At 38.9% G+C, this 24,567-nt stretch overlaps 1 protein-coding gene across 1 annotated transcript in view; it reads right to left on the minus strand.

Moving 5' to 3' along the window:
* Positions 1–24,567, minus strand: part of Pde3a (phosphodiesterase 3A) — a 278,475-nt gene that overhangs the window by 107,675 nt on the left and 146,233 nt on the right. The window contains exon 2 of the mRNA XM_075982396.1: positions 1,756–1,806. Within this exon, the coding sequence (XP_075838511.1) occupies positions 1,756–1,806 (51 nt within the window). The remainder of the gene's footprint in view (positions 1–1,755; positions 1,807–24,567) is intronic.

The raw sequence follows: 24,567 nt of genomic DNA on the forward strand, positions 1-24,567 counted from the left end.
CATCCCATGAATACTGTGTGGCACTTACATCAAGTCTTCCTGTAACATACTTTACCCAGTAGGGTTTAAAGAGGTGCTAGATAGGAAACTTACATACATCCAGATATCTCCCAGTTCAGACCGCTACTCAAAGGCTTTCATTGTGCCCACTATACTCCTCTGGAGGCTTGAGTAACATCTAAAGCTCTGGTACCATTTCTATTAAGTAATACTAATTCTACTAGACAGAAAGAACTACCAAAAATCCTATTGCTAGGGTGCTAGGGACCAAATTCTGGTCCTCTGCCAAACTTGTTATTTCTCTTAATCACTAAACTGTATTTCAGTCCTGGACTGTTTCTTTTTATGGTTGGTTGGTTTGAAATCATAATTTATTCTGTTCATCTCAACAATACATTACGCACAGGAATTTTGCAGGAAATTGTGACTTAAGATATTATAGATGTGAACACAGAGAGAAGTACCAGAGAAAATGAGAAAATGGAAGATGAGAAAAAAGCAGAAGACACAGTGTTTGGGATAATCCTGATTCAAAGGAATTTGTTTGTATTAGTAATTAAGTCAAAAAGGTCACAGCTCCTCTGAAAACAGATTCACATTATAATCTCAATTTTTTAGCTCCAACTCCATCACTGCACTTTAAGACTGTATACCCAGTAAAATATTTTACCTAAATAGCTTAATAGAAATAATAGAAGCTTTTGTTTTTTAAAAATATCGAATAAGCATGGGTTGAAGTTTCAAAAAAATATCACAGCTTCTAAGAGCAGAATAGAAAGCATCCATTGACTTTACTTCCTTTTCCCTATGACGGTCACAGACAGTTATCCACACACACAGTGGTGGCACAGGCACGTTTGGCTATAGAATTACGTTCAGTAGCAGCCCACATTTGACAACGAAACGCATAAACTACACAACACATTCACATACATGAATCCAGAGCTAAGAATTTCCATCCACACACATTTTTTGTTTTTGTGGAGGGGAGTCATGGAGGTCATGTTTACAGTCAGGTAAATAGAGGCTGTTATAAAAAAATATTTTTCTACATTTTTACAAAACATACTTGGAGGAAAAAGAATATTCTCAGTGTGAAACACAGCCTCTATTCAGTCAGGCAATGTAATTATGGGAAAAAAACATATCCACATTGTCTAATTAGGTCATTAAAAACATAAATGCGTCATGGAAGCTTTTCCTTTTGCATAAGACATAAAATGAGACAATGAAAACAGTCTGGTAATATAGAAAGGTCTAGAATTTGTTTCTTTTCAAAAATAATAGGTCCTTTCATCTTTCTTTTTCCTTAGACAAAGACAATTAATTTAGAGACAAAATCTTCTAATTAGTTCAGAGTTTACCCATGACCATATTTCAGAATATTTAACCAGAAACAGGAAAATAAAGGAGGGGATAAAGAAAATACATGGAAAATTATCAAAGGAAGTGAATGAAATCAAGAGAGTGGGCTGTTGATCAAAATGCGTCCTGCAGAGTCAAGATGAATATAAAGTTCACATTCACATAACACCAAGCAATCTGGGAAAGCAGAAAGGTCTCAGGAGGAAAAGACTGACATCTGCCTGTGGGTCTTGAAATCCAGGCTTTAATTACAGCTAACTTAAATAAAACAAATGGCATGATTGTTTTGCCTCTTCCTCTGTCTGCTGATTATTGTTTCTTGAATTTCACAGGATCTCATTCTTCAAAGCATTAAGAAACGGAACCTGAAAAAGTGAAGAAGATATTTACCTGGGATCCTCGTGGCCCTCTCTTGTGGTCCCATTCTGAATGACCCATAAGCTGTGAAGACAAGAGGATAATTATGGTAAATCAAATGCATATTTTATGTCACCAATATTTTTATTCTTGCTTCGAGAGAATAATAAAGCTGCTAACATCTGTGTTCTAATAGTAATAGTATTGAGTAAAAATCATGAGTAAATTAACATGAAGGAATAAACTGCCTTGATAACTAGCATTCCTATACTGGTAACAACGGTATCTGAATATCTTTGGTATGAAGAATCTGCTATGTATGACTTTACCCTTCTTTGCCGGGGAAATTCTAGACACATGTCAAATTGTGCAAAGCTTCACTTTCATGTTAGTAACCCTGTGGTTACCCAGAGAAATAAACAGTGGGGCTGTGTGTTACGCTGTCAGCAAGAGGAAGCAGAAGGCTAATTTTATTTTTAGCAATTTTCAACTATACATGTATATATAACTATACAAATCCATTGTCCTTAAAATTTTGTACCCTTTTATGGCTAGAGAGATAACTCATTTGTTAAGAGCTCTTGCTCCTCTTAAGGAGTACCCAGATTCTGTTCTAACACCAATATGCTCATAACCAACTGTCCTAAACGCTAGTTCCAGGGGTTTTGATGGACATCCAAGGATACCAGTCATACACATGGTGCACAGACATACATGCAGAAAAAATAGCCATATACATAAAACAGAAATAAAAATAAGTCTTAAAACGGCATACGGTTTGAACTAAGTAAACCAAAATATAAAACTCCAGTAACAATATGTTAAAATCTGTTATCCAACAGAAGACAAAATCAGCCAGTAGGTATAATATGAGAAAAATACGCAGTACAATTATAATTTGACTTTAAAATCTTTAACAAAAATTGAATGAAAAACCCTTGTGACATGATAAGGCAAAATTAGACTAAGGTAATAATTTATGCTACTCATTTTACAAGTCATAGCTGGCCATTGTATTCAGCAGAGCCACTGCAATGATTTAATTATAGTTTGGCTAACACATGATTTGAGCAAAATTATCCGACTAACCATTATGCAAAATTAAATGTTCACACAGTTCATATTTCTTTATGCTTTAATTTTAAAATTTTTTGATTTATGGGCACTGCCTTTTCTGGTAAATGCTCATTAATTCTAATTTAAAGCTGATGAGGTTCACAAATACTAATCAATCAGTCAAATAATTAATATGGTTTATAAATATTTAAATTAGAGCCATTTAATTACTTATTCTCTAGAACTATCAAAAACAATTCTTGACACATTTCAATTGTCAGCCTCTTTGTGGCCTTGGGATTGGCTCGTACTAAGTGCAGGAAGGAGAGGACCTCTGCACAGAATCCAGTGGCGTGATGACGTAAGCTCTAAGCTGGTGGTCAAATGATTTAGTTGAGTGTTTGAGAAAGAATGCTTGGATAGGAGGCTGGCTCCTATGATCATCACTTTCCTTACAATGATTTCAAGCCACAGCATGAGAATAACCTGGCAAAGTCAGCTACATGGCTATCACAGTAAACACAGGCCAATTCATTATCTAAATGAATATTATAATCCATATTCCATGGATTAAAGAGAGAATATTTGCCTGTAACATCTGGTCAAGAAGACAATATTTTTCTTAGCCCAGAAAGAAAACCATGATGTTTCTCCTCTCCCCTGTCATTAATATCTTACATATGTTGATGTTTTAAACCCAAGAATAATGTTATTTCTAATGTATACTGATTTGAGTCACCATATATTACAGAAAGGAAGATCAACTCAAGATCAACTCGATACTTTGTAAATCACAGTTTTTAGGAATACTGCAAAAACTCACTGTCTCAATTTGGCTTAAAAAAAAAAGCTGACCAAGAAAGAATATGGTTTGTTTGCATTAAGATTTATTTATTTTGTGTGTGTGTGTGCGCGCGCACACACGTCTACATTATTTTACGCACATCATGTACATGCAGAAGTCTGTAGGGACCAGCATAGGGAGGAGGGAGGATATCAGATCCCCTGGAACATTAGTTACAGATTGTTGCAGGAGGTCCTTCCACTCCTCCAGCCTATAGCCACTGAGATACCAGCCCACTGGGGTGTGGTCTCTCTCCCTTTAAAAAAGCGGCTACTTCCCTTCTCGCCCCTTTTCGCTTTCTGCCCTGTTTCTGGCGACTAGACTCCTTCCTGATTGCGCAGAGGGCTGTTGTCTGAGACAGTTATCTATAAGTTTTTTCCCCTTTAAATAAATATCACCCTATTAATCATAATTCCAAACTGGTGTGGCATTGTTTGCGACTTACGCCTTCAACAGATGGTTGTCAGCTGCCTGTGTGTGCTAGGAGTCATAGCCAGGTCCTCTACAAGAACACTGGTTAGCTGCTTAGCCAACTCACGAACCCAAGCCTGTGGTATAATTTTTTTAATGTAGACTACTGCTACTATTTTCAATGCCATTAAAAGTTACACATGATTTCTATAGCATATAGAAAATATGCATATGCAAAATGTAAATAAAAAGCAATTAACTCTAAATATGACAACTGAGATAAAGAAATGTTCTTAATAAGGAGGGCATCAAAGAAAAATAACTGGATTTTCCCCCAATGGATTTAAGGCTTTAGCCCTTAAATTCTATTTTTAATAAAAATGATTTGAGCTTAAATTATCATTTATTATTTCAGTGTTGAATGTATGGGGCTTATTACAGTGTTTTTTGTGATTCTTTATAATGCAGAAGCAGTGGCAAATATTCCTAGAAAAACAGAACCACAAGGCAGAGGGTTTCAGAAAGTGCTTAGAGGTTCTGCAGCCCACTGTCTGGTGATTGTGAGTAAAAAGGAAGGCAGTATGCATAAGGAAGCCCATGGACTTCAGAGTGAAGTACAAACTATTGTTATTCTATCAACAAAAAAGCCAGATACGCTTTTGATCAATCTGATAGATTTAGTGCTACCTCACAAATGATCAAAGCTGTCAGGGGATTAGATTTAAAAAAAGAAAACATGCATGGGCCAAGGACAACAAGGAACAGAAGTAGAACTGGACAGTTTTCTTCATTCAATATATCCCATATGGACTAAATCTTTGAGATAAATGAATAGCAGCGGGGCACCTAAGCAATCCAGGAAAACCTATCTGAAAGTATTAACTCCTTTTGAGATAGTCCTTTGTTGAGAGTAGTGTGTATGACTTTATAATGTGTTAAATATAAGAGATAGAGAGAGATGAGCCCTGGAAAACACATACGGTCTGGGGATGCCAGCATGCTCTCATTAAAGAGTACATGGCTACTTAACTCAGAAAAACAAAACTGTCTATCTGTCACCATCTATTAACACATTTTCCCTGGCTATTCACTGTGATTTCTCCTTGGAGGAGTGACATGTGATAAGTATCTTACCAGAAGGTTTGGGGGCATAGGTCACCAAGGTTAATCCTACACATGACAGGCAAAAATCTTTCCAAAGGATGAAGAAGTCTTGGGAGAGAGACAGGGCATGGGGGTGGGGGGTCCCTTGTGTCTTTTTTCAGTTCTCATGAACCAAGAAGAGCAAAATAAAGATATTTAAATTTATTCCTGGTGGACAAACTACACGTTCTTCAAGAGAGACAAGCTTGTCACAGGAAGCATGCAGAACATCCCGGCCCTTTGACACTGAGTCATTTTCGTCGTTACAGAATAAATTCCTCCTTCTTTCCATCCTATTCGCAATAATAAATTTCTGCATCGCGGCCTTCAGCTAGCAGTATGTTGCACAACGCTGCCTTCCAAGGAAAACAAAATTGCTGCCAAGCACAGAATTCACGAAGTTCACAGGAGTGGCCAGAAGGCAACAGGGAAACACAAAGGCTCTGTCTGAGTACAGATATTTTTAAGAGTGCCGTGAGAAATGACAAGGGCTGGCATGGTGTCTCCTTTGGTAAGATGTTTTCATCCGATGTTGATAGAGCTTCACTTTGCCACTTTCTCCCGTTATTTGTTTGTTTGTATAAAAATAAATGCCTTTACAAAGGCATCTTGGGAGAGTGCTTAATGAAAGTCTGCAAAGCTGCAAGAGAACTGAGACTCTGTGAGAAAGAAGAAATTATTCCTAGCGTATATTTTAGAAGACATGGAAGAAAAATAACTAGTTGAGCCTTATGGAGTAGGCTTATCCTATTGAGCACTTGTTTAGCACGTGTAAGGGTTTGAGCAGGAGTCTCAGCCTTGCATGGAGTAAGGGGAGGGAGAGACTCACAAAATGATAAGAGCTTGGATGGGTATGGCCTTCTAGCTCCATGTTTAGTTTGATGGCCATGGAGTTTTCAGTGTGATGAGCAAGTTCAAATTTATTTAGCCTTGGCATGTTATCCCTTTGGCACATGCTTTTCAATCTCTTGGTAGGTAGGTTTTCCCACTCCAGAATTTTATATGAGAATATGGCCACCTTGCTGGTTCCACATGCACAAAGGCTGCCAAGGTGAAGCTTTCTGGACTGGGGAGATATGCAACTGAGAATTCGGACCAGCACAGCCCTGTCTGCTCTATTCCTTGATGCTCCTTTCTTTGTCTACTGTTGTCAAGAGTGAGAGGTCAATTCTACCCTGTGCTCTTCAAGCAAGGGGCAATGGAAGTTTGTTTTTCATCTCACTAAGTCAGATATAAGCCAACATAATCACAGAGTCTCCCACACTTTATTTCTTAGCCCTCCCGGGTTCTACATTCAAGACCTGAGACTTTGCAAAATAAAATACAGATCATATGGAAAGCAATTTAATGTCCTTTATAATTAAATAGCTAAACTGGAAAACATTATCAGTTGCCTTTGGGTGGACCAGATATAACTACCTGCCTGCCTCATAAACAGCCTTCATTACAGTTTTTCAATACCCCACACCCTTAAATCAGCTCCAGGTTACAAGGTATTATCATTGATGTTGACTTTATTGAAGGTTTTATAGGGGAGGCAGAGGAGTTAGTTACATTACACAGAACACAGTCAAGAGTCCTGAAAATAATAATCTCTAGGGAGCACACAGTTCCTCCATACCCAACTGTGCCCTGGTGTCCTTTGTGACAGGGTAAAGAAAATGAGTCCTTTTCAAGTTACTAGTACCAGTTTTGTTTTTTTGTTTTTTTTTTTTTTGGTTTTTTTGCCTTCAGAATCTTTCCCAAGATCAAACAAATACCTTTGTGAACATCCCAGGGTAATAGAGTCTTTCTTATGCTCTCTTTCTTACATTGTCCGGAAAAACAGTAAGAAAAAAAAAGTTCCTTCGAACCACCATTTTCAAAGTGATGTTGATGATGATAACGGTCTCTCTCTCTCTCTCTCTCTCTCTCTCTCTCTCTCTCTCTCTCTCTCTCTCTCTCTCTCTCTCTGTGTGTGTGTGTGTGTGTGTGTGTGTGTGTGTGTGTGTGTGTGTGTGTTTAGAAGCTGGAGATTATCTTTGGATATTGGTATTTAGTTATCATCTACCATTTTTTATTTTGAGATGGATTCTCTTGTTGTCCTAAAATTTACCACATAGCCTAGGCTGGATAAATAGCGAGCTCCAGGAACCCCTATCTTTGCTTACCCAGCAACACATTACAAGCATGTGCTACTATACTACACTTTGGCTTCTGGATTTTTGTTTGTTGTTTGTGGGGTTTTTTTTGGTTTTGTTTGTGTTTGGGGGGTGGTTTTGAAGATTGAACCATGTGCTTGTGTGGCAACTATTTTGCTAGCTGAACCATCCCTCTTCAGAAAGAGAGCATTACACATCTGAACACAGCCCACTGAAGGACTGAAATTCGTGGAGACTTTTCTTTTCACAGATAGACATGAGGTCCTTAACTCCATCCACCCTGAACCTCTGATCCTGACTTTAAGCTTACAGCAGTAGAGAGTCCAGACCATGGAGAAAGAAGACTTCATCTAGCAACTCAGATGAGCTGAGGTTTGAAACCTCAGCTGTTCTATGGCAAGTTCTGCATCTCTGCTAAGTGTAATGTTCTAACATTTGAGTTCAGATGTTTTAATAATTCTCCTCTGCCTCCCCCCTCACAAGGACAACCAGTTCACTAACCTTATGCTGCTAAATCTTACAAATATTAGTGAAACGATATTTAGATTATGCATAATATTTATGCCATGTGGGCACTGATATTCTCGGTGCAGGAACTCTTACTGATCAATCAGCAATCCCACTTAACAGCTCTTTCCTGTAAGAAGAAATACACTTATAATTCTGCATACGGAAATTCCACCAGTGATATTTCAACCCACACTGGTTATTAAAGTCTGGGGACGTCTTCAAGGAAGGAGATTTAATTTAAACATTCCATGGAACCTTTCTTTCTGCTTAAAGAAAGATTAGCAATTTTCTAAGAAATAGATTTTCTGTAATCTGTGGTTTTCTGAGCGTTTTTCTTATAATTTATTCTCTTTCATTATTAAAGGAATCATGTGACTTTGTTTTATGAATATAAAATGAATTCAAAGATGCAGGGTAGAAGCAATTACATAGTAATTGAACAGAAATTAAAATCTAGGTCAGTTAGGTGCAAATCACATTGCTTCTTTTTCCTACTGTTTTGCTGTTAAAGTAAATAATCAGATTCCATGGTCTCTTGGGTCTTTGGCACAGGACCATTTTGGTGGGGAGAAAGAAAGACTCAATATTTCATCTTCCTTCATTTGGGAACTCATTGCAGATGTTAGTGTGATAGATTTATTTTTTCAAATCTACTTCCCCTCATATTCTCCAACTTTCTTAAGACTGTAGAACATGAGAAAAATGTAATTTTCTAAACACTGTAAATTGATGATACTTCACGCCAATCGCTGTGCAATCATACTTAAGGATACAGTAAAGCAGATATTGCTGCTTAGCTACCAACTTCTCTTTTGGCACAGCTCATTAGTACCACACATTCATTCCTAAAATCACTCATTCATCCATTCACTCTTTTAGCACAAATTAGTTGCACATATTTAGCTCTATGTTCTATGAAAATGTAACAAGGGTGCAATTTCCCAACCTCAAGGCTCCTTATAAGACCTTCTGAATCATTAATTAGGAGTAAGAGGTGATGATCCATGTAAATTCATCGGGTTAACTGGTTCAAATCTCACCTCAGACATGATGTTGACTTATGACTTACATGATCTTGGTACAGCATATATACTCATCTGTTATTTTACCTTGACTAATGATCATATCATATTGTCACCACACTTGAGTTCTTTTAGAAGAGTACAATTCAGATATATGTAGGTACTTCTAAATAAACTTGAATTTGAAAGAAAAAACTCATCCCTTGACTAGACCAATAAACACTTACAAAATCTGAAAAACTTCAAAATTAAAACTATTTGTCATGCATCATGAATTAAAGTCATATATAATACACATGCACAATCATGAGTTCTACACAGCTTCACAAATCAGATTTAGACAGATTTTCTCTAAGGCAATTGGAAAACTCTATATTTTCGTGTATTTTGTCCCTATGGTGGTGGAAGCTGGTGATTGCTTAATAAGAAGAGAATTTGAACCCTAATCTATGTTGGTTCAACAAGCAGAAGTCTGGCTCCACCCTTCACATTTATTGTTTACTAGTCGGAAATACCATCAATTTCCCAGTGCAAACAGTAGGTATAGAAACACAAGCAAACAAAAAGCTGGCTTTAGCTCTGAATTAGAACATGCACAAGGTCCTGGGTTCAGTCCCCATTGCCACAAAATACCTGATTTTTTAAAATAAAAAAGTAAAGCAAACCAATGATCTAAGAATCACTCCTCCCAATTCTGTGAGAATATTCTAGAACAACTCATGAAAAAAAACTCATATGTTCTGAGCAGATGAAACAAAATGATTTCTATAAAAATAAAATACAAATGCGTTATGACTGTAATTTATTAAGTCCACAGACTTTAGTTCAGTTGAAACTCAAATCACTGATCACCTCTGAGTGCAATCGTAAATCTGTACTTTACAGTTCATTACACAATGTCATGTATTATTTCTGGCAATCTGGATAATTATGTAGGAAACAAAAACTGAGGGACCTCATTTGCTGTTTCTGAATGTTTACCTGCTGTTAGGCTGGATCGGGTTAACAGTTTTCAGCTTCTTTACACGTTTAGATTCCATTTATATAATAATAGCCCATGAAAAGACTCATTCAAGGTTATTTTCCACAGAAAATTATTAAAATGCAGTGGTGACTTCATGAAATTAATCTATAAAAATGATCTCTTATTAGGAAAAATGTCAGAAAAATTAGGGGAAAATAATGAAATCCAGAAACAGTGTCAGTTGGACCAAAAAAATTAAATAACTCAAAGATTTATTCTTGAATTTAGATCACCTCTTTCTTCATAAAAGACACTGATATGTTGAATTTGGTATAAACATCATATAATTCTTTTGAATCCAGTATTAAAATTAAGAAGCAAAATAGCTTACATCTGTGGCTATAACCATATTTGTGTGTATGCATGTGTGCTTGGTTATATTTTATGTATGTATTTGTGTGTGTGTGTATATATTTGTATGTAGTGTGTTTATATTCATAAGTATAGTTGTTAATATATAACTTACCTTTAATTATATAAAATATTTAAAACAACTTCATTTCAAGATGTTATAAATGGCTAACTAACTGAACCTGAGGAAATTCTTTATCCTACCATATTAAGGAAGGCTCTTAAAAATAATTAAAAATGAAAACAGCATGACTTTTAAAATAAAACTGAAAATCATATGAATTATATCACTGAACTTCTTTTAAAGCCTGATAAGTAGAAACAACTGTTGAATTCACCTTTATGTGGCTTTAAAACATGAACCCTGAATGTGACTGTGGGTTCCCATAGTATTGGGGTGACACTTTGTCTATCTGTATTTTTATTGAAAACTGTCAAATGGAAGAGGTCACATGATGCTCTGGTTAACACGCATTGCCAATGTCCAAGATCCTGTCATCAGTGGATGGCAAATTTGCAATATATTGCAACCTAAAGTCATGACCTCACAAGACTGTTCAGGTTGAGCAATGATTTGTTTGACTATTACTGCTTTCAAGTTTTGCAAATTCCACATGTTCAAACAATTCATTAGAATCACACACACTCATGTGCATACATACACACACACATGCATGCACCTTAGGATAACCCTGTTCATAAGTTAGTATGCAAAGAGAGTTTTTGTCTTTGAAAGATGGTCATAGGCAGCTCTGAGAAACTAGGGTTATTTATCCAACACACAAGTCACGGTCAGGAAATGCTTTTTAAAACTGAGCTCATTAAGTTGGCGGATACCTTATTTCCAACCACTCTCCACAACCTCCACAATCCAGGCCCTGTCACATAAGGTGCTGTGCCCATGACAGTGTGTCTATTGAGTTTTCACAGTACCGCATTAAAGGAAAGTGTGATGGTGTTGAATTTCTTGTCAGTAAGCCCTGGTTTCATTCTTACCAGAGTCGGGGATCTGCAAAGGTTGCTTTTTCTAAGTTCAGTTTTCTCATTTATAAAACGGAGGGAGCCACAAGTGAGAAGGCTCAGTGGCTAAAGGTACTGGCTGCCAAACCAACCAACCTGAGTTTGATAAGTAGGATCCACATGGTGGAAGGAGATGGCATTCTTTTTCTGTTTTTTTTTTCCTTATGTGTGTTTGTGAGTCTGTGTGTGCGCGCGCGCGTGTGTGCATCTGCCATGTACACATATATGCAAGCTCTCATGTAAACAGGATGTACGTGCCTGTGTACATGGAGGCCTAAGGATGACGTTGGGAGACTTATTTGATTTCTCTTCCACCTCGTTCGCAATGGTAGGATCTCTCTCTCCATCAAACCGAGAGCTCACCAATACAGCCAGTCAATCTAGCCAGCTCACTCCAGTGCTCCTATCTCTGCTTTCCTTGGTTTTAATTACAGAAGGGCCACCATGCACAACCAGCATTCGTGTAGGTGTTGTGACTCTGAACTCTGGGCCACTTGACTAAGTAACAAACACAGTAATGGTAAAGCCATCTTCCCAGGCCCCATCCTAATACTTTAGCACTGTTAGCGTGGTTTCACTCTTCGCATTTGATCTCTAACTGCAGCTCATCGGGGCACTTTCCACAACTGTCCTACAATCCCTCCACCCCCCTCACTACCCCTCATCTCATACCAACCAGCATGGGGCACTTACCCTGAGCCAGGCTTGCTACTGGGAGTAAAAAGTTCAATATAGCCTGGACCTCCCCTGCCATTCCTCACACATGACTACATCACTATATCTGCTCCCTGTGGTTACTACAACATGAAATGGTCTTTCAGGACTAGCTGTTGCCTGTCTCCCACAGAAATTACTGGTTTCAGAATAGAAATCTAGTGGCTGTGTGTACTGAGATGGGCATGAGTTGAAACACATGACAGATTCACACAGAGGATAAGTGATTCATTGACGCAGGGGAAAATTGAACAGTAAGAATCAAACACCACATACACACATACGCATATAGAGACAGACAGAGAGACAGAGATGCACAGAGAGAATGTGTCAAGCTGAATGCTATACTACTGTGTAACTTCCACAGTTATGGTACTGTGGAATTTAGGTTTTAAGTTTCACTCTGCTAAAAAGTGTCTTGTAGAGAAAAGCTATTGTATTTTAGGGAGATGTATATTTCAGCATCATTTCTATATACATACCCATCTGATATGAAAAATCTCTTTTAGAATAAACGTTAAATTAATCCCAACTTAAACCTGAAAATTGTTATTGAAATGTTGGGGAAATAGAAGATCATAATTAACAGTTTTAAAACCTTATTTTTAATTATTTGTATGCTTGTATCTGCATGTAGGTATGTTCTCAGAAATGCAGATGCCTTAGGAGCCAGAAGGTGGCTTTGGACACCCTGAAGTTGGAGCTACAGGTGGTTGTGAGCCATGTGCCCTGTGCTCTAGGACCAAAGTTACAAGCTCTGTAAGAGTACTAGCATTAAACCAGCCCTCCAGTCTCACAATTAACTTCTTCATGTATAAGACATTAAGATACTTTAGCTGTATTAATGAGCACATATTAGCATGCCTTCCTTATTTTTATACTGGTAGTGTGTCTGTCTGTGTGTGGGTGTAAGCATTATGAGCATGGGCATGCCATAGCATGTATGTTGAGGTTAAAAGAACTGTAGAAGGAGCAGTTTAAGGGATTCGGTTCTCCGTTTGCACCGTGTGGATCCTAGAAATCCAGCTCAGGCAATTAGGTATGGGGGCAAGCACTGCTGCCCACTGAGCAATCTCGCCTTCCCTGGAATCTGATTTCTAACAGAAGGGATATATCTGTGCACAGGGCTCTGTATTTTTCTCACTAGCCTCTCTGGAAGGCTTTAGGAATTTTTCCACTTATATTTGTTCTGCTTGCCAAGTCAAAGGGTTATGTTAAGTAGTCACATTGCTTTTATTTTTGAGTTGGCTGGAGGAATTCTCTACAAAAAGATGCAATATCAACCCTTTTATGGGTTTGTTATCTTAAACTGTGGTCTGCACGGTAGCTCTTATTTTCCTTTTCCCTGAGAGCCAAGTCTCTCTCCAAACACTTCAGTGTTAAGTTCAGCTTTGATATGTACAGTTAAAACTTATTTTAATAACCCCCTATCCATTCTTCAAATAATGTTTTGACCAATATATGACCTTTCATAAATGTCTTAGAGTTTCTATTCTGTAATAGCCACCATGACCAAAAGCAATTTGTGGAGGAAAGGGTTTATTTCAGCCTGCAGATCTCAGATCACACTCCACTAGGAATGGAAGTCAAGGTAGAAACTCAAGGAAGGAATTGAACGTGAACCACAGATGAACACTGCTCACTGGCTCGCTCCATGGCTTGCTCACTCTGCTTTTTTATACAAATCCAGGACCACCAGCCCAATGAAGGCACAGCCCTATGACATCAATCAGCAATTAAAAAGAAATTACCTACAGACTTGACTTCAGGTCAATTAGATAGAGGTATTTTCTCAATTAAGATTCCCCTTTTCCAGATGTCTTCATGTCAAATTGAAAAAAAAAGCCCAAACATGAAAATGTATGCAAACAATAATCTTGTAATGCTATATTGACTTTTATTTATTGTTGCTTCTGGGAATCAAATTCAGGTTCTCTCGCTTGCTTATGTGGCAAGCATGTTATTGACTGATGCTTTAATGCACATTTTTTTTTGTTTTTTGTTTTTTTGAGACAGGGTTTATCTGTAGCTTTGGAGCCTGAACTTGAACTAGCTCTTGTAGACCAGGCTGGCCTTGAACTCACAGAGATTCACCTGCTTCTGCCTCCCAAGTGCTAGGATTAAAGGCATGCACCACCACCATCTGGCAAATGCATCATTTTTATTTAAAAAATTTTTTAAATCCATTAAGCAGTATCTCATTGCCATGCCTTCATCAGTGATGGATCTACACCCTACAGAGTTCGCTACTAGGAAGTATACACTGAAGGTCTTAGAGATAGATGGGTACAGTAAGATCTTCCTTTTAAGTGCTAACACTGACTCTTTGCTTTCTATCATTCCACCCAAGAATGAGCAGGTACTGTGAAATCACGTACGTGAGGACACCGAGTTCTTCGCTGAAACGGGGGAAATAGTGATGGCTGACCTAAACACAAGATGGCTCTGAGTAAACTGAGCTTGAAGGTATGCACAGAGCACCACCATGAGGAAGGACAAATTCTGGGCCAAGCAGTCAAGATTCACAGAACCTCTATATGATTTTAAAACTTCAGGATATATTTAATGTCAGAAAAAAATGCAAGATAAAACATCTAAAAGTAGGAATTATATCTACATGTTCTGTGATTTAGAAAGATGGTCTGTATGACAATAGTTCTTGTAGAAAGAACATTGTATTAAGAAATGACTTAGAAGATACTTGCTAAACACTGAATTAAAAATATAAGCTTATTATTTTTCTCTTCTAATTTCACCAAGGAAATACTTCTCACCCTTTCATGGCCAATGATGTAAGATACCAAACACTCATGATCATGACCAAGTTCTCATTTCTGCAGGGGTTTGGCATGGCGTCAACAGGTGTAATTAATAAAAGAAAATCAAACTGTAATACCCTGAAGGAGGGAATATTCACACTTCAAAGGATGTGGGGAATCTCTGCCCCCCCTTAAAGAAAGAGATCGCTTAAGTTTCAAATACAGCTTGGCTCTCGGGATCAGGAAAGTACATCTGAAGGCCTGGAGCTGCTGCCAAGCATCCAGATTTCCACTTTTAATCACACAGACTAGCAAGAGGGCCTCTGCCATCCAGATATTGGACTGAAAGTACTGATGTGAATTCAGATGAGGAGATAAAAGCATTAATCCCATGGCACACAATCTTTCAAGGGGACTTAATGGACATGCCTTGCTGTTTGGCCCACTCTTACCCATCAGAGGTAGATCACACCACCTCCCAGACTGGAGAAAGACAGAAAAAAAGGATCTGAAAGCAGAACAGACTTTAAAAAAGGGCAGACATTCTTTGATGAGGGGACTCTTACTGCAGAAAACTTTCCATCCATTAACTCATTAAGTATACAGTGATTGCCACCAGCTAGACTCAAGTAGCATTAGAGAGACAAAAATAAATCAGCATGAGTCTTTACCTTAACAGAATTTCCATTTGTAAGGGGAAGCAAATTTGTAGCTGAAGAACTATGGCACTATGCTACATCTCTTAAAATATCCATTCCTCAATGACACAGAGGTATACAATCCATTTGAAGCACAGTTTTAACGTGGAAATGGACTAGAGACGGGGCTCAGTAGTTAAGAGCACTTGTGCCTGCAGAGAACTACAGTTTAGTTCCCAACACAAATATCAGATAGCTCACAACTGCCTGTAACTCCAAGTTGAGGAGATCTGATGCCCTCTTCTGGCCTCCATGGGCACCTGCACACATACACATACACACACACACACACACACACACACACACACACCACGTGGGCACATGCACACACTTTCATTTATGTGAAGGGGACCTTATACAAACTAACTGTATATAAAAGTACATCAGTGAACTGTTTTGAAAGTGAGAGTTTCTTTACAAATAATCTTTATTCACAATATAGGCAGGAAAGAGTGGGTACTTCTAGATACACAGTGTGGAACTTCTGATATAGAGGACCAAGACTTGGAATACTTGCACAAAAACCTTAAAGGCAATGTTGCCGTGTTTATATTTGATCTCAAGAAAGATTATGTCTAAGAAAGTAGATATAATTGTCTCATGTCAGTGAAGGTGGACATCTGCAGAGAGAAAGACATATTCTAAACTGACTTACAATCTGGGAAAGGGAACAGGCTAAGGAGGATCCACCTAAAGACAGGTGCCAGGAGTGAGAATGAGAAGGTGAGGACTCAGACCTGAGGTGGAGTTTTATTTCATAAAAGAACACAAATAAGGGCTAACCGAAGGAACAAGATACTCCTCACAATTTGCACATTTTCATGCTGTCCAATACATGTCTATTCAAAAAATATGCAAATTCTATGGTGAATCTGCCATCTATTCATATAGCCTGGCACCTTGGTGGTATTCCAGAAGTAACAAGTACAGGAGAGTCAGATAATAAAGCATGAACAAATGGGAGGTGCGGAGAGATAGTTTAATGGTTAGGAGTGCTTCCTGTTTTTACAATGGAGAGGGTTGAAGGGGAGGGGAGAGGCAGGGAGGGGAGCAGAGAAAAATGTAGAGCTCAATAAAAAATGTTCATTTTTATATAAGAGACTCTATCCAAACTTTCTTATATGCAAAACATGTCTACCAAGCTCTTCAAAAATGCTGCTGCTGATGGCAACTCAAAGTAACTTCTAAGGTCAAGTTAACCCTTCAAACACTCATGCAATCTACCCAATGATTGTTTATTCTAAGCAAGAGCTCCATAGGTGTAGGTGTCCACATCGTCATTCTTCCCATCACAGATCTTCCCTGCATTATCGTTCCTTTCCCTTACAGCTCTCTCCATGAGTTTTAGCAAAGATGACTCTGCATGGATGCTTTCTTTCCATCCCCAGAGTAGGTTAGGAAATGAATCAATTAATAGGCTTCCTGGGGTGTGTTTGCTTCCTGTGTTGCTGTTTGCAGATTGTAGGGCTGAAGTGGAGAATTAAAGGTGAAAAATCTCCCCATTTGACAACTATAGGAAAAAACTTTCACATTTGAACACAACGCAAAAGGTATGTTCAAAAAAATCAACTCATTATATACTTAAGATTTTTTTAATGAAAATGAAATTTTAGATGTGGGAACAGTTTGTGAGTCAATGGGGGCTTGTACCTCAAAGCAAGGTCTCTGAGATCAGAGTCTTTGTGTGTTCAATTAACTTCAGTTACTTTAGATGGCAAAATTCTTGAATAGTTTCATTACATAAGAATTATCCAGTTTCTTCATTGGTATTAAAATTCCCTAATGATGTTGTATCACCCTAAGATGAAAAAAGGAAATGCACACTCACACAAGACTCTCTCTCTCTCTCTCTCTCTCTCTCTCTCTCTCTCTCTCTCTCTCTCTCACACACACACACACACACACACACACACACACACACACAAGTGAATTTCATCATGAGGGTTAAGTCTTGATTGTACTAAGTTGACAATGTTCAGGACCCATTTGATTTCTTTGACTTGATTTCTTATTCATACCTATGAAATAATGGCATTAAATGACAGGGGAAAAAAGCAAAAATGTTTTATTATCTGATGTGGTGATTACAAGATTTTGCAAATTTAATAAGGTCAGCATAAAAATAACTACCTTTCATTTAAGGATCACTCTGTTTATATCAAATAAGCATCACTTTGAAATGATTGCTTCTATCATCTTATAAACTATAGAGTAATAGGAGAAATTTATTCATTGGATTTGGAGAGTCTTATTGGCATGAGAATCCAGCCACCTTGTTTGGGGGTAAAATACCAAAGAAACAGGCTTTATGTTGTCATAAGGAAGAGCATTTTTCTTCCAGAAATCCACACCAGGCAGGAAACTTCTCTTTTATTTTGGGGATCCCAACTCTGACTTACTCCAATGTCTAATAGAACAGTCAAAAAGACAAGATCTCCTGAGGAAATTGGGAGCACAAAGACCTTGGGAGAGGGTTGAAAGGGAGGGGAGAGGCGGGAAGGGGAGCAGAGAAAAATGTAGAGCTCAATAAAAATCAATAAAATAAACCTTAGATTGCAGAAAGGGTTTCCAAACATGGGTGCTTTCTAGGGCTGCGAACACTGCTTTAGCACCACAACAAACTTGTGGATGTCAGAAAGCCTGGAGGTGGACATGATAGATCTCTGTTCTAGGCTTTAATGTGTTGAGCTTAGTGAGGCCTGCACATTTCTCCTAATTTGACAATTAAGATTAATTTAAAAGCATAATATTTTTTAATGAGGTCTTTTTCCACAGTACTAATTCTTATTAAAAATCTATTATGGAGTAATCGATATGAACTCATCCTTCTAGTCAATTCTTCATTCAGTGTCCATACTAAATTTATTTTATGGAACATAGAGTGTGTGTGAGTTTCTTCCTATCTGGAGGAAGGGACCATGAGAGAGTTCAAAGGTCAAGTGTAGCCACCTGTTAAGACTATGGATTGTGGCAAAGATTATAAGCTTTAGTTTGTGTGTCTACACTAAGCAAACAAGAGATACAATCATATTTTTCATTAGACTCATTGATCAACTGTGTGATGTGAAAAAAGGATTTATCTCTTCAAGTTCAAATATGCATTTAAACTGATACATCTGCACCTAAAATCTTTACCGTGTTCATGTACAGAGGCAACTAAAATAAGAAAAACAAGGATAATACTATAATGATAGTCTCTCTTAACAGTTTATGAAATAGGATACTTCAAAGGGAAAAAATGAAAAAAAATGTGATTTGTAGAATTGAATGCAGAGCCCACAATGTGGAGATCAAACTGGGCCCAGAGCTAATAACCTTTGTGTGTTTCCAAAGGCCTCAAGCAGTAACATATAGATGGTAGCCTGCTAGGGCAGCAAGCTGAATGTCTCAGGAGGACAGCAATTTATCCCACCATGATGCGGAACAGGGCGTCAGCAGAGCCTACCTCCTTGCTCTCGCATCCTGGCATTGTTTAGTCTATGGATACATTATGAGAACCTTCCCTTTGCTTCCAAGAGCCATCTTCCCTTAGTGTGTTTGTCTGTATGTTTATATCTACCTCTTTCAGGTATTAATCCTATTGGTGAAGGGCACACTACATGACCTCCATACATACCAGCACCCTCTTCTGGTGTCCATTGGTGCTCTACTCCCACGAGCATGTATCTCTAGATAGACATGTATGGGTACACATAATAAAAAAATTGAAAATAATATTTAAAACAGTCTCTGCTCCATGAACAGTATGTTCCTTGCAGGGAGCAGATGAAGTCTTGAGTGAATGTGTATTTCTGACAGGAGCATGGCCATGTCAAGGACCCAGTGTCTCAGCCTTGAGAATGGACAGGGTTTCCCTGGGTCCAGCTCAGAAATGGTAAAGACTCCCATGTTCAGAGTACAGGCGTAGACAAATGATTAACCTTTAGCTAAAGCAGTGTGTGCAGTATCAACTGCAGCTTCCTTATCCGATGTTAACTGCAACCCAAGACCACATCTCTTTGGAGACCTCCCACCCCCACTTCCTCCCTATTCTGTAGTTGATAAATGTGCTGAATTTCCCAGCTGGTGCATTTCCATCATAGCTTACGGCTCACATCATCCCGAGATTTTCTATCTGTATGCCTGTCATTTCCTTTTTTTTTATTCTCTGCATCTTTCACATCATGCCTCCCAATATCACCCATCTCTCTCCCTACCCCAAAACAAAACAAAATAAAATTTATGAGAAAAATAGGGGGAAAAGAAAGGGGGAAATCTCATCATTGAAGCTGTAATGTAACAGTGAGTTACGCAGTAAACCCCTTTTCCATCCATATATTTTTACGATGTTTATTGAAAATGATCATTGGTGATGTTCGAGGCCCCTGGTCTCTGCAGCATTATCAATTGTCTCACTGGAAATTTTCCTTGACATCCTATTGCTGCCCTGTGTCATGAAGATCCTGCAACCCTGGGTCCCCAGAATTGACCCTCCCACCCCATGTCCCAGCAGATCACATATGGGGTGGATGTTGGGGTGGGCTAACACATAATCCTGGTTCTTGGCTTGGATAGATTCAGGGTTGGTCAGCCTGTCAGCTATTCCCTGTCTTTGCCACCAACCCAGTCTGATCAATCCCAGAGCACTGCTGTCATAGCAGTTCCTACTAAAACTTCATCCTCTCAGGCTACACTCAGTTTTCAATATTATATTATTCACAAATGTGTTGTTGATTTATTGGATGTTAAGATTCCAGCTCAGCCTACACTACCAAGAGTGTGTTTAGGAAGGTCAGTTGCCTCTCCCTGCCTCAGTGACCTCAGCTGCCAATGGGTTTGTGTCTACAGTGATTATCCCTTAATTAGTAATGGCTCATTATTAAATTACTATCAACGCAACGAGGTCCAGAAAGATAATTGCCATATCAATTACCTTGAGCATGACAAACATCAAAATCACAAAGAATCCATAATAAAAGGGAGACAGAGAATCCCTGTAGAAGCAGATTCTCTCGTTTAACTTGACCAGCTTCTAGATTCCCTGTATTATTTTACTGTGACTCGGTTCCAAGGAGTCACTATTCCTCCGGGAGCAACAACCCAACTGCCACCATGAGCATAGAGCACAATATTCAACACCATTGAGCTTGCTCAGACCACAGAATACATCTATATTCTCCATAAGGCTAGAAGCTGGGTATGAAAAACAGAAATTAAGCAAAAGTAGGAGTGCTCTGAAATGCTGGGTGACACAGGCCTGTGGGTAAGGATGCGAAAACCTCCCATCTTGTCAGTTCTTCCTGGTCTAATTCTTCCTACCAATTGAGAGTCAGTACTTCCAATCAAAATAAAATTTTAAAAAAGACAACAGTGATCCAAAACACTATTAAAATCCCAGGGTATCCAAAAGCCCAGGTTTACACTAATTATTTAATTCCTGCTCCAGAGGAGGGGGTCTGCTCTCCCGCACAACCTCACTCCCCCATCAGAGGCCAGAGCACTTCCAGCAGAGAAGGTGGAGCCTGAGAAACTTTGCGGCTTAGGACAGTTTCTTTCTTTCATTTCAGCATTATATATACACACATAAAATGTCTGCTTCTGCATTTTAGTCAGCCACCTCCCTGCATGAAGCGATGGGTTTAAACAGTAAAATAACGATATAATGGAAGGAAAGAAGTCTTGCCCCTGGCATCGGGTTTTATAAACAGCAACGAGTGCCAGCATAAACCTTTATGCAAGAGACTGTGTTCTTTGTCAAGCTATGTCTTCCTTACAGAATACCCTCGCTGCCGTTCGTTTGCGCTGGGCCAGCCGCGGTGCTAACAGGGGCCTTTACTCCTGTTGTATAATGTTTTCCAGGTTTGCCATGGGGGTCACTCCGTGCGAGGCCTTTACGTCACAGTGAGAACTCTGACAAACAGTGAGTGGAAAGACGCCAAGAAATGCAGAGTCCTGGAGGGGAGGACCGACAAGGATGGAACGGAATACTGGGCAGTGAGCACAGCCGTTCTGTTTATCTGGCCCCCGCTTAACGCCAGAAGCAATGTTTTCATTATTAAGGGGAAGAAAACAAGGGGAGAGATAAGCATGTGGTTATATAAACATTATCTTCAAATATACGATTAGAAGTGCTTAGCTAACCCTCCTGACTTTCTCATCAGAAGGGGTAAAACACGCATCTTTTCAAATGTTTGGTGTTTAACTGTGTATCTGTTATGCCCATCGTGGTCAATGGACAAAGGAAAAGTTTGCGAGTTCGGATTAATGCATAAAGGCATCTCAAGAGCACTGTGGTTCGCTTCACTGTGAGACTCGGAGGCATGAGTGACACATCTCGTACTATTAATACAAACTCGGGATGACATAAAATGAGAATCAGTGGAGCAGAGCATGAAATCACTTGAAGACCAGTGCCACAGCAAATGGCATTAAACATTTTCAAAAGCAGAGTGGACGACAGCGTTTCCTGAGCCTCCTCCACCCCGCCAGCACCACATGCCTCATTATAAACTTATTAAACGGGTTTCAGATCATTTGCAGAACCTCAGGCTACTTCCAGATGCTTCGAAGTTCAGAAGGCTTGGTGCACAGGCCCTTATTCAATTCCCTATGTGGATTCACTCTCATCACAGCAAACACATGTGCTATGAAAGCCAGTTCCCCGGTGACTTTTAAGATCCTGGATACAATGCAGAAACTTACAGGTGAATTTTCAGAAAATTTCATGGCAGGCAGGACAGGAGGTGAGTCCTGGCAGGAGAGGGCAGGGGAGAGAGGTGGTGAGGGTGGTCAGATCAAACTACCTTGTGTCCACGTGGAAATTTTCAATAAGTAAATGTCATTTGCAAAAGAAAAACACAATGTCATATCAATAAGAAGAGAATAATACTGGCTTGTAAAATAAAGTCTCAATGCCAGTAGCTGAGATTTCACAGATTTGTTTACTTGGAGCCAGCAAGAAGATGATGGTATCGGAACCAGTACATAAGAAGTGAGAAATTCTTACCAGGTACTAAAGCCAAGGAATGAGAAAAGCAAAAATACACATGCTGATTACATGGCGGTGTCTCAATCACTACAGAGACATTAAGGAATTATCTTCATACCAGTTGAGAGAAGAAAAAAGTAACTCCAAGAGTTTCCCATCTTGATTGGTAATTATCTTTGTTCTTCGTTGATGCCACCCTCCGAGGCCTTCTTTACCCCTCTGCACAGAAGCCCAGAGTCCATTTCAGTGCACCGTTATTTTTTAGAGACAGGATGAACGCTCTTCCATGGCTGACTGTCTGCACTGACAAGCAGTGCTGTGTGCTTTCACTCCTGTTTCACACCTTGCCAAAGCTTCTCTCCCACCCCTGCAACCACATGACCTCCCTCTCATACTCCTAGCAACATGCAACACATTTAAGAATATCCAACTGAGGATCTAAAGACTTCTTCCTCCAAGAAGAGAAAAAAAAAAGCTTTCGTAAAGTCTGTAATAATTATATTTTTCTGAAATAATCTAACCATACAGGACAGGCTGTGCCCCCGTCTCAGCCTTCTGAATGTCAGGATGGTATGTGGACACTACCTTGTCAGGCAGTGCAGTTTGCCATGTGTAAACATTACCTTTGCTCTAATGCGGATCTGGAGGGACCTGAGCCTGCGGTGTTACTGAGAGAGGGCAAAATCTCATTCAGAGGTGGACCTACCAGAAAGATGTTGGGGCTTCAGGAATCTACCCATGCTGGAGACTCTAATGTCGCAGTCACTTTCTGTCTTTCTGTTGCTTCCTGGCCACCTTGGTGACCAGGACTTCTGCACTGTGAGCTCCTAGAATAATGCTCCATAGCTGCCCAGGGCACAGCAAGAAAGCAAGCCACCATGGGCAGCAACTCTGGGAACCATAAGCCAAAGAAAACATTTCCTCTTTTGTTGATTACTCATGTGTTTCATAGGTATTAGAGAAAGCTGCATCATGCACCCTTTCACCCAATCTACTTATAAACAGACAACCCTAATGTGACATTGTAATTATACTATTAGGCCAAACTCCATAAGTGGCAAGTCATAGAGACAGTAACTGATGCCACTAAGGGGTGACAACTTTGATGTTATGAAGTCCTTGTTTAAGGCACAATTTCCATTCTGCTTCAATAGGACATTTTTGAAAAGATGGTTTACAAGTACATGTTGAGAAAACGGAAGATGGTTATCAAAAGGGCTCAAGAGAACTTGTACTCTCTTCCCTGGTTTTTATAAAGGAATGATAGCTGGATCATTCTAAAATGACCCTCAAATTATACTTAGAAGTCTCTCTAATAAGGGTTGGAAGGATGGCTCAGCATTTAAGAGTTTTCAGACAAAGTATCCAAATTTGGTTCCTTGCACCCACATCAGGGGTAAATCCATCTCCTAAGGGTTTGATACCCTCCTCTGGCCTCTGAAGTTAGCTCCGCCCACATGTACATAGTCACACATAGACACATAAATAAATTAACAAACATTGTATAAAAAGAAATCAAAATCCAAAATGATAACCCTGATACAAATAATAAATAATGTATGCCTTCACATTATGCTAAGTATGCCATAGAGGTGGCTATATTCAATCTTCCCAATGTGGCTATTACTATACATATTTTACAGATGGGAAAACTGAGTCACAGAGGGACTAGTTACTTGTCCATGAACTCAAAGCACCTACAAAAATCCCATCTTCTGGCCATGAAAAGGTACAGCCCAGTGGCTAATACTAAGGAGGAGGTAAGCTAAATCAGGGACCCAAGTGTCCTTCCAAGACAGGAAAATATCTATTCTGGGCTCAATGGTTACAGCAAATGTTCATTTTATATTTCATTTCTCTTATTATTTTAGTTTTATGCATATATAGTTATAATCTATTTATAGTCAAACTAATATAGTTTAGAAAATATGTACTTTTATCATGTATTATTAATATGTAAAAAAGAATACAATTAATTTAGTGCTTACTTAAATTTTGGTTATTGCACAGTTTAAAACTTTAAAGAACATAGTTACAATTCAAATGTTAACACTGACATCAGAAGCATATGGACTGAACCTGAGGTTTAGATGACTAAACAGCATCCTTCCCGATGAACATACACTGTGAACTTGGCACTCTGTTCTCACATGTTAAAGATACCCAGAGAGGTCCACCTCCCTCC

Source organism: Microtus pennsylvanicus, chromosome 8 (assembly GCF_037038515.1).
Source record: "Microtus pennsylvanicus isolate mMicPen1 chromosome 8, mMicPen1.hap1, whole genome shotgun sequence".
Lineage (NCBI taxonomy): Eukaryota > Metazoa > Chordata > Mammalia > Rodentia > Cricetidae > Microtus > Microtus pennsylvanicus.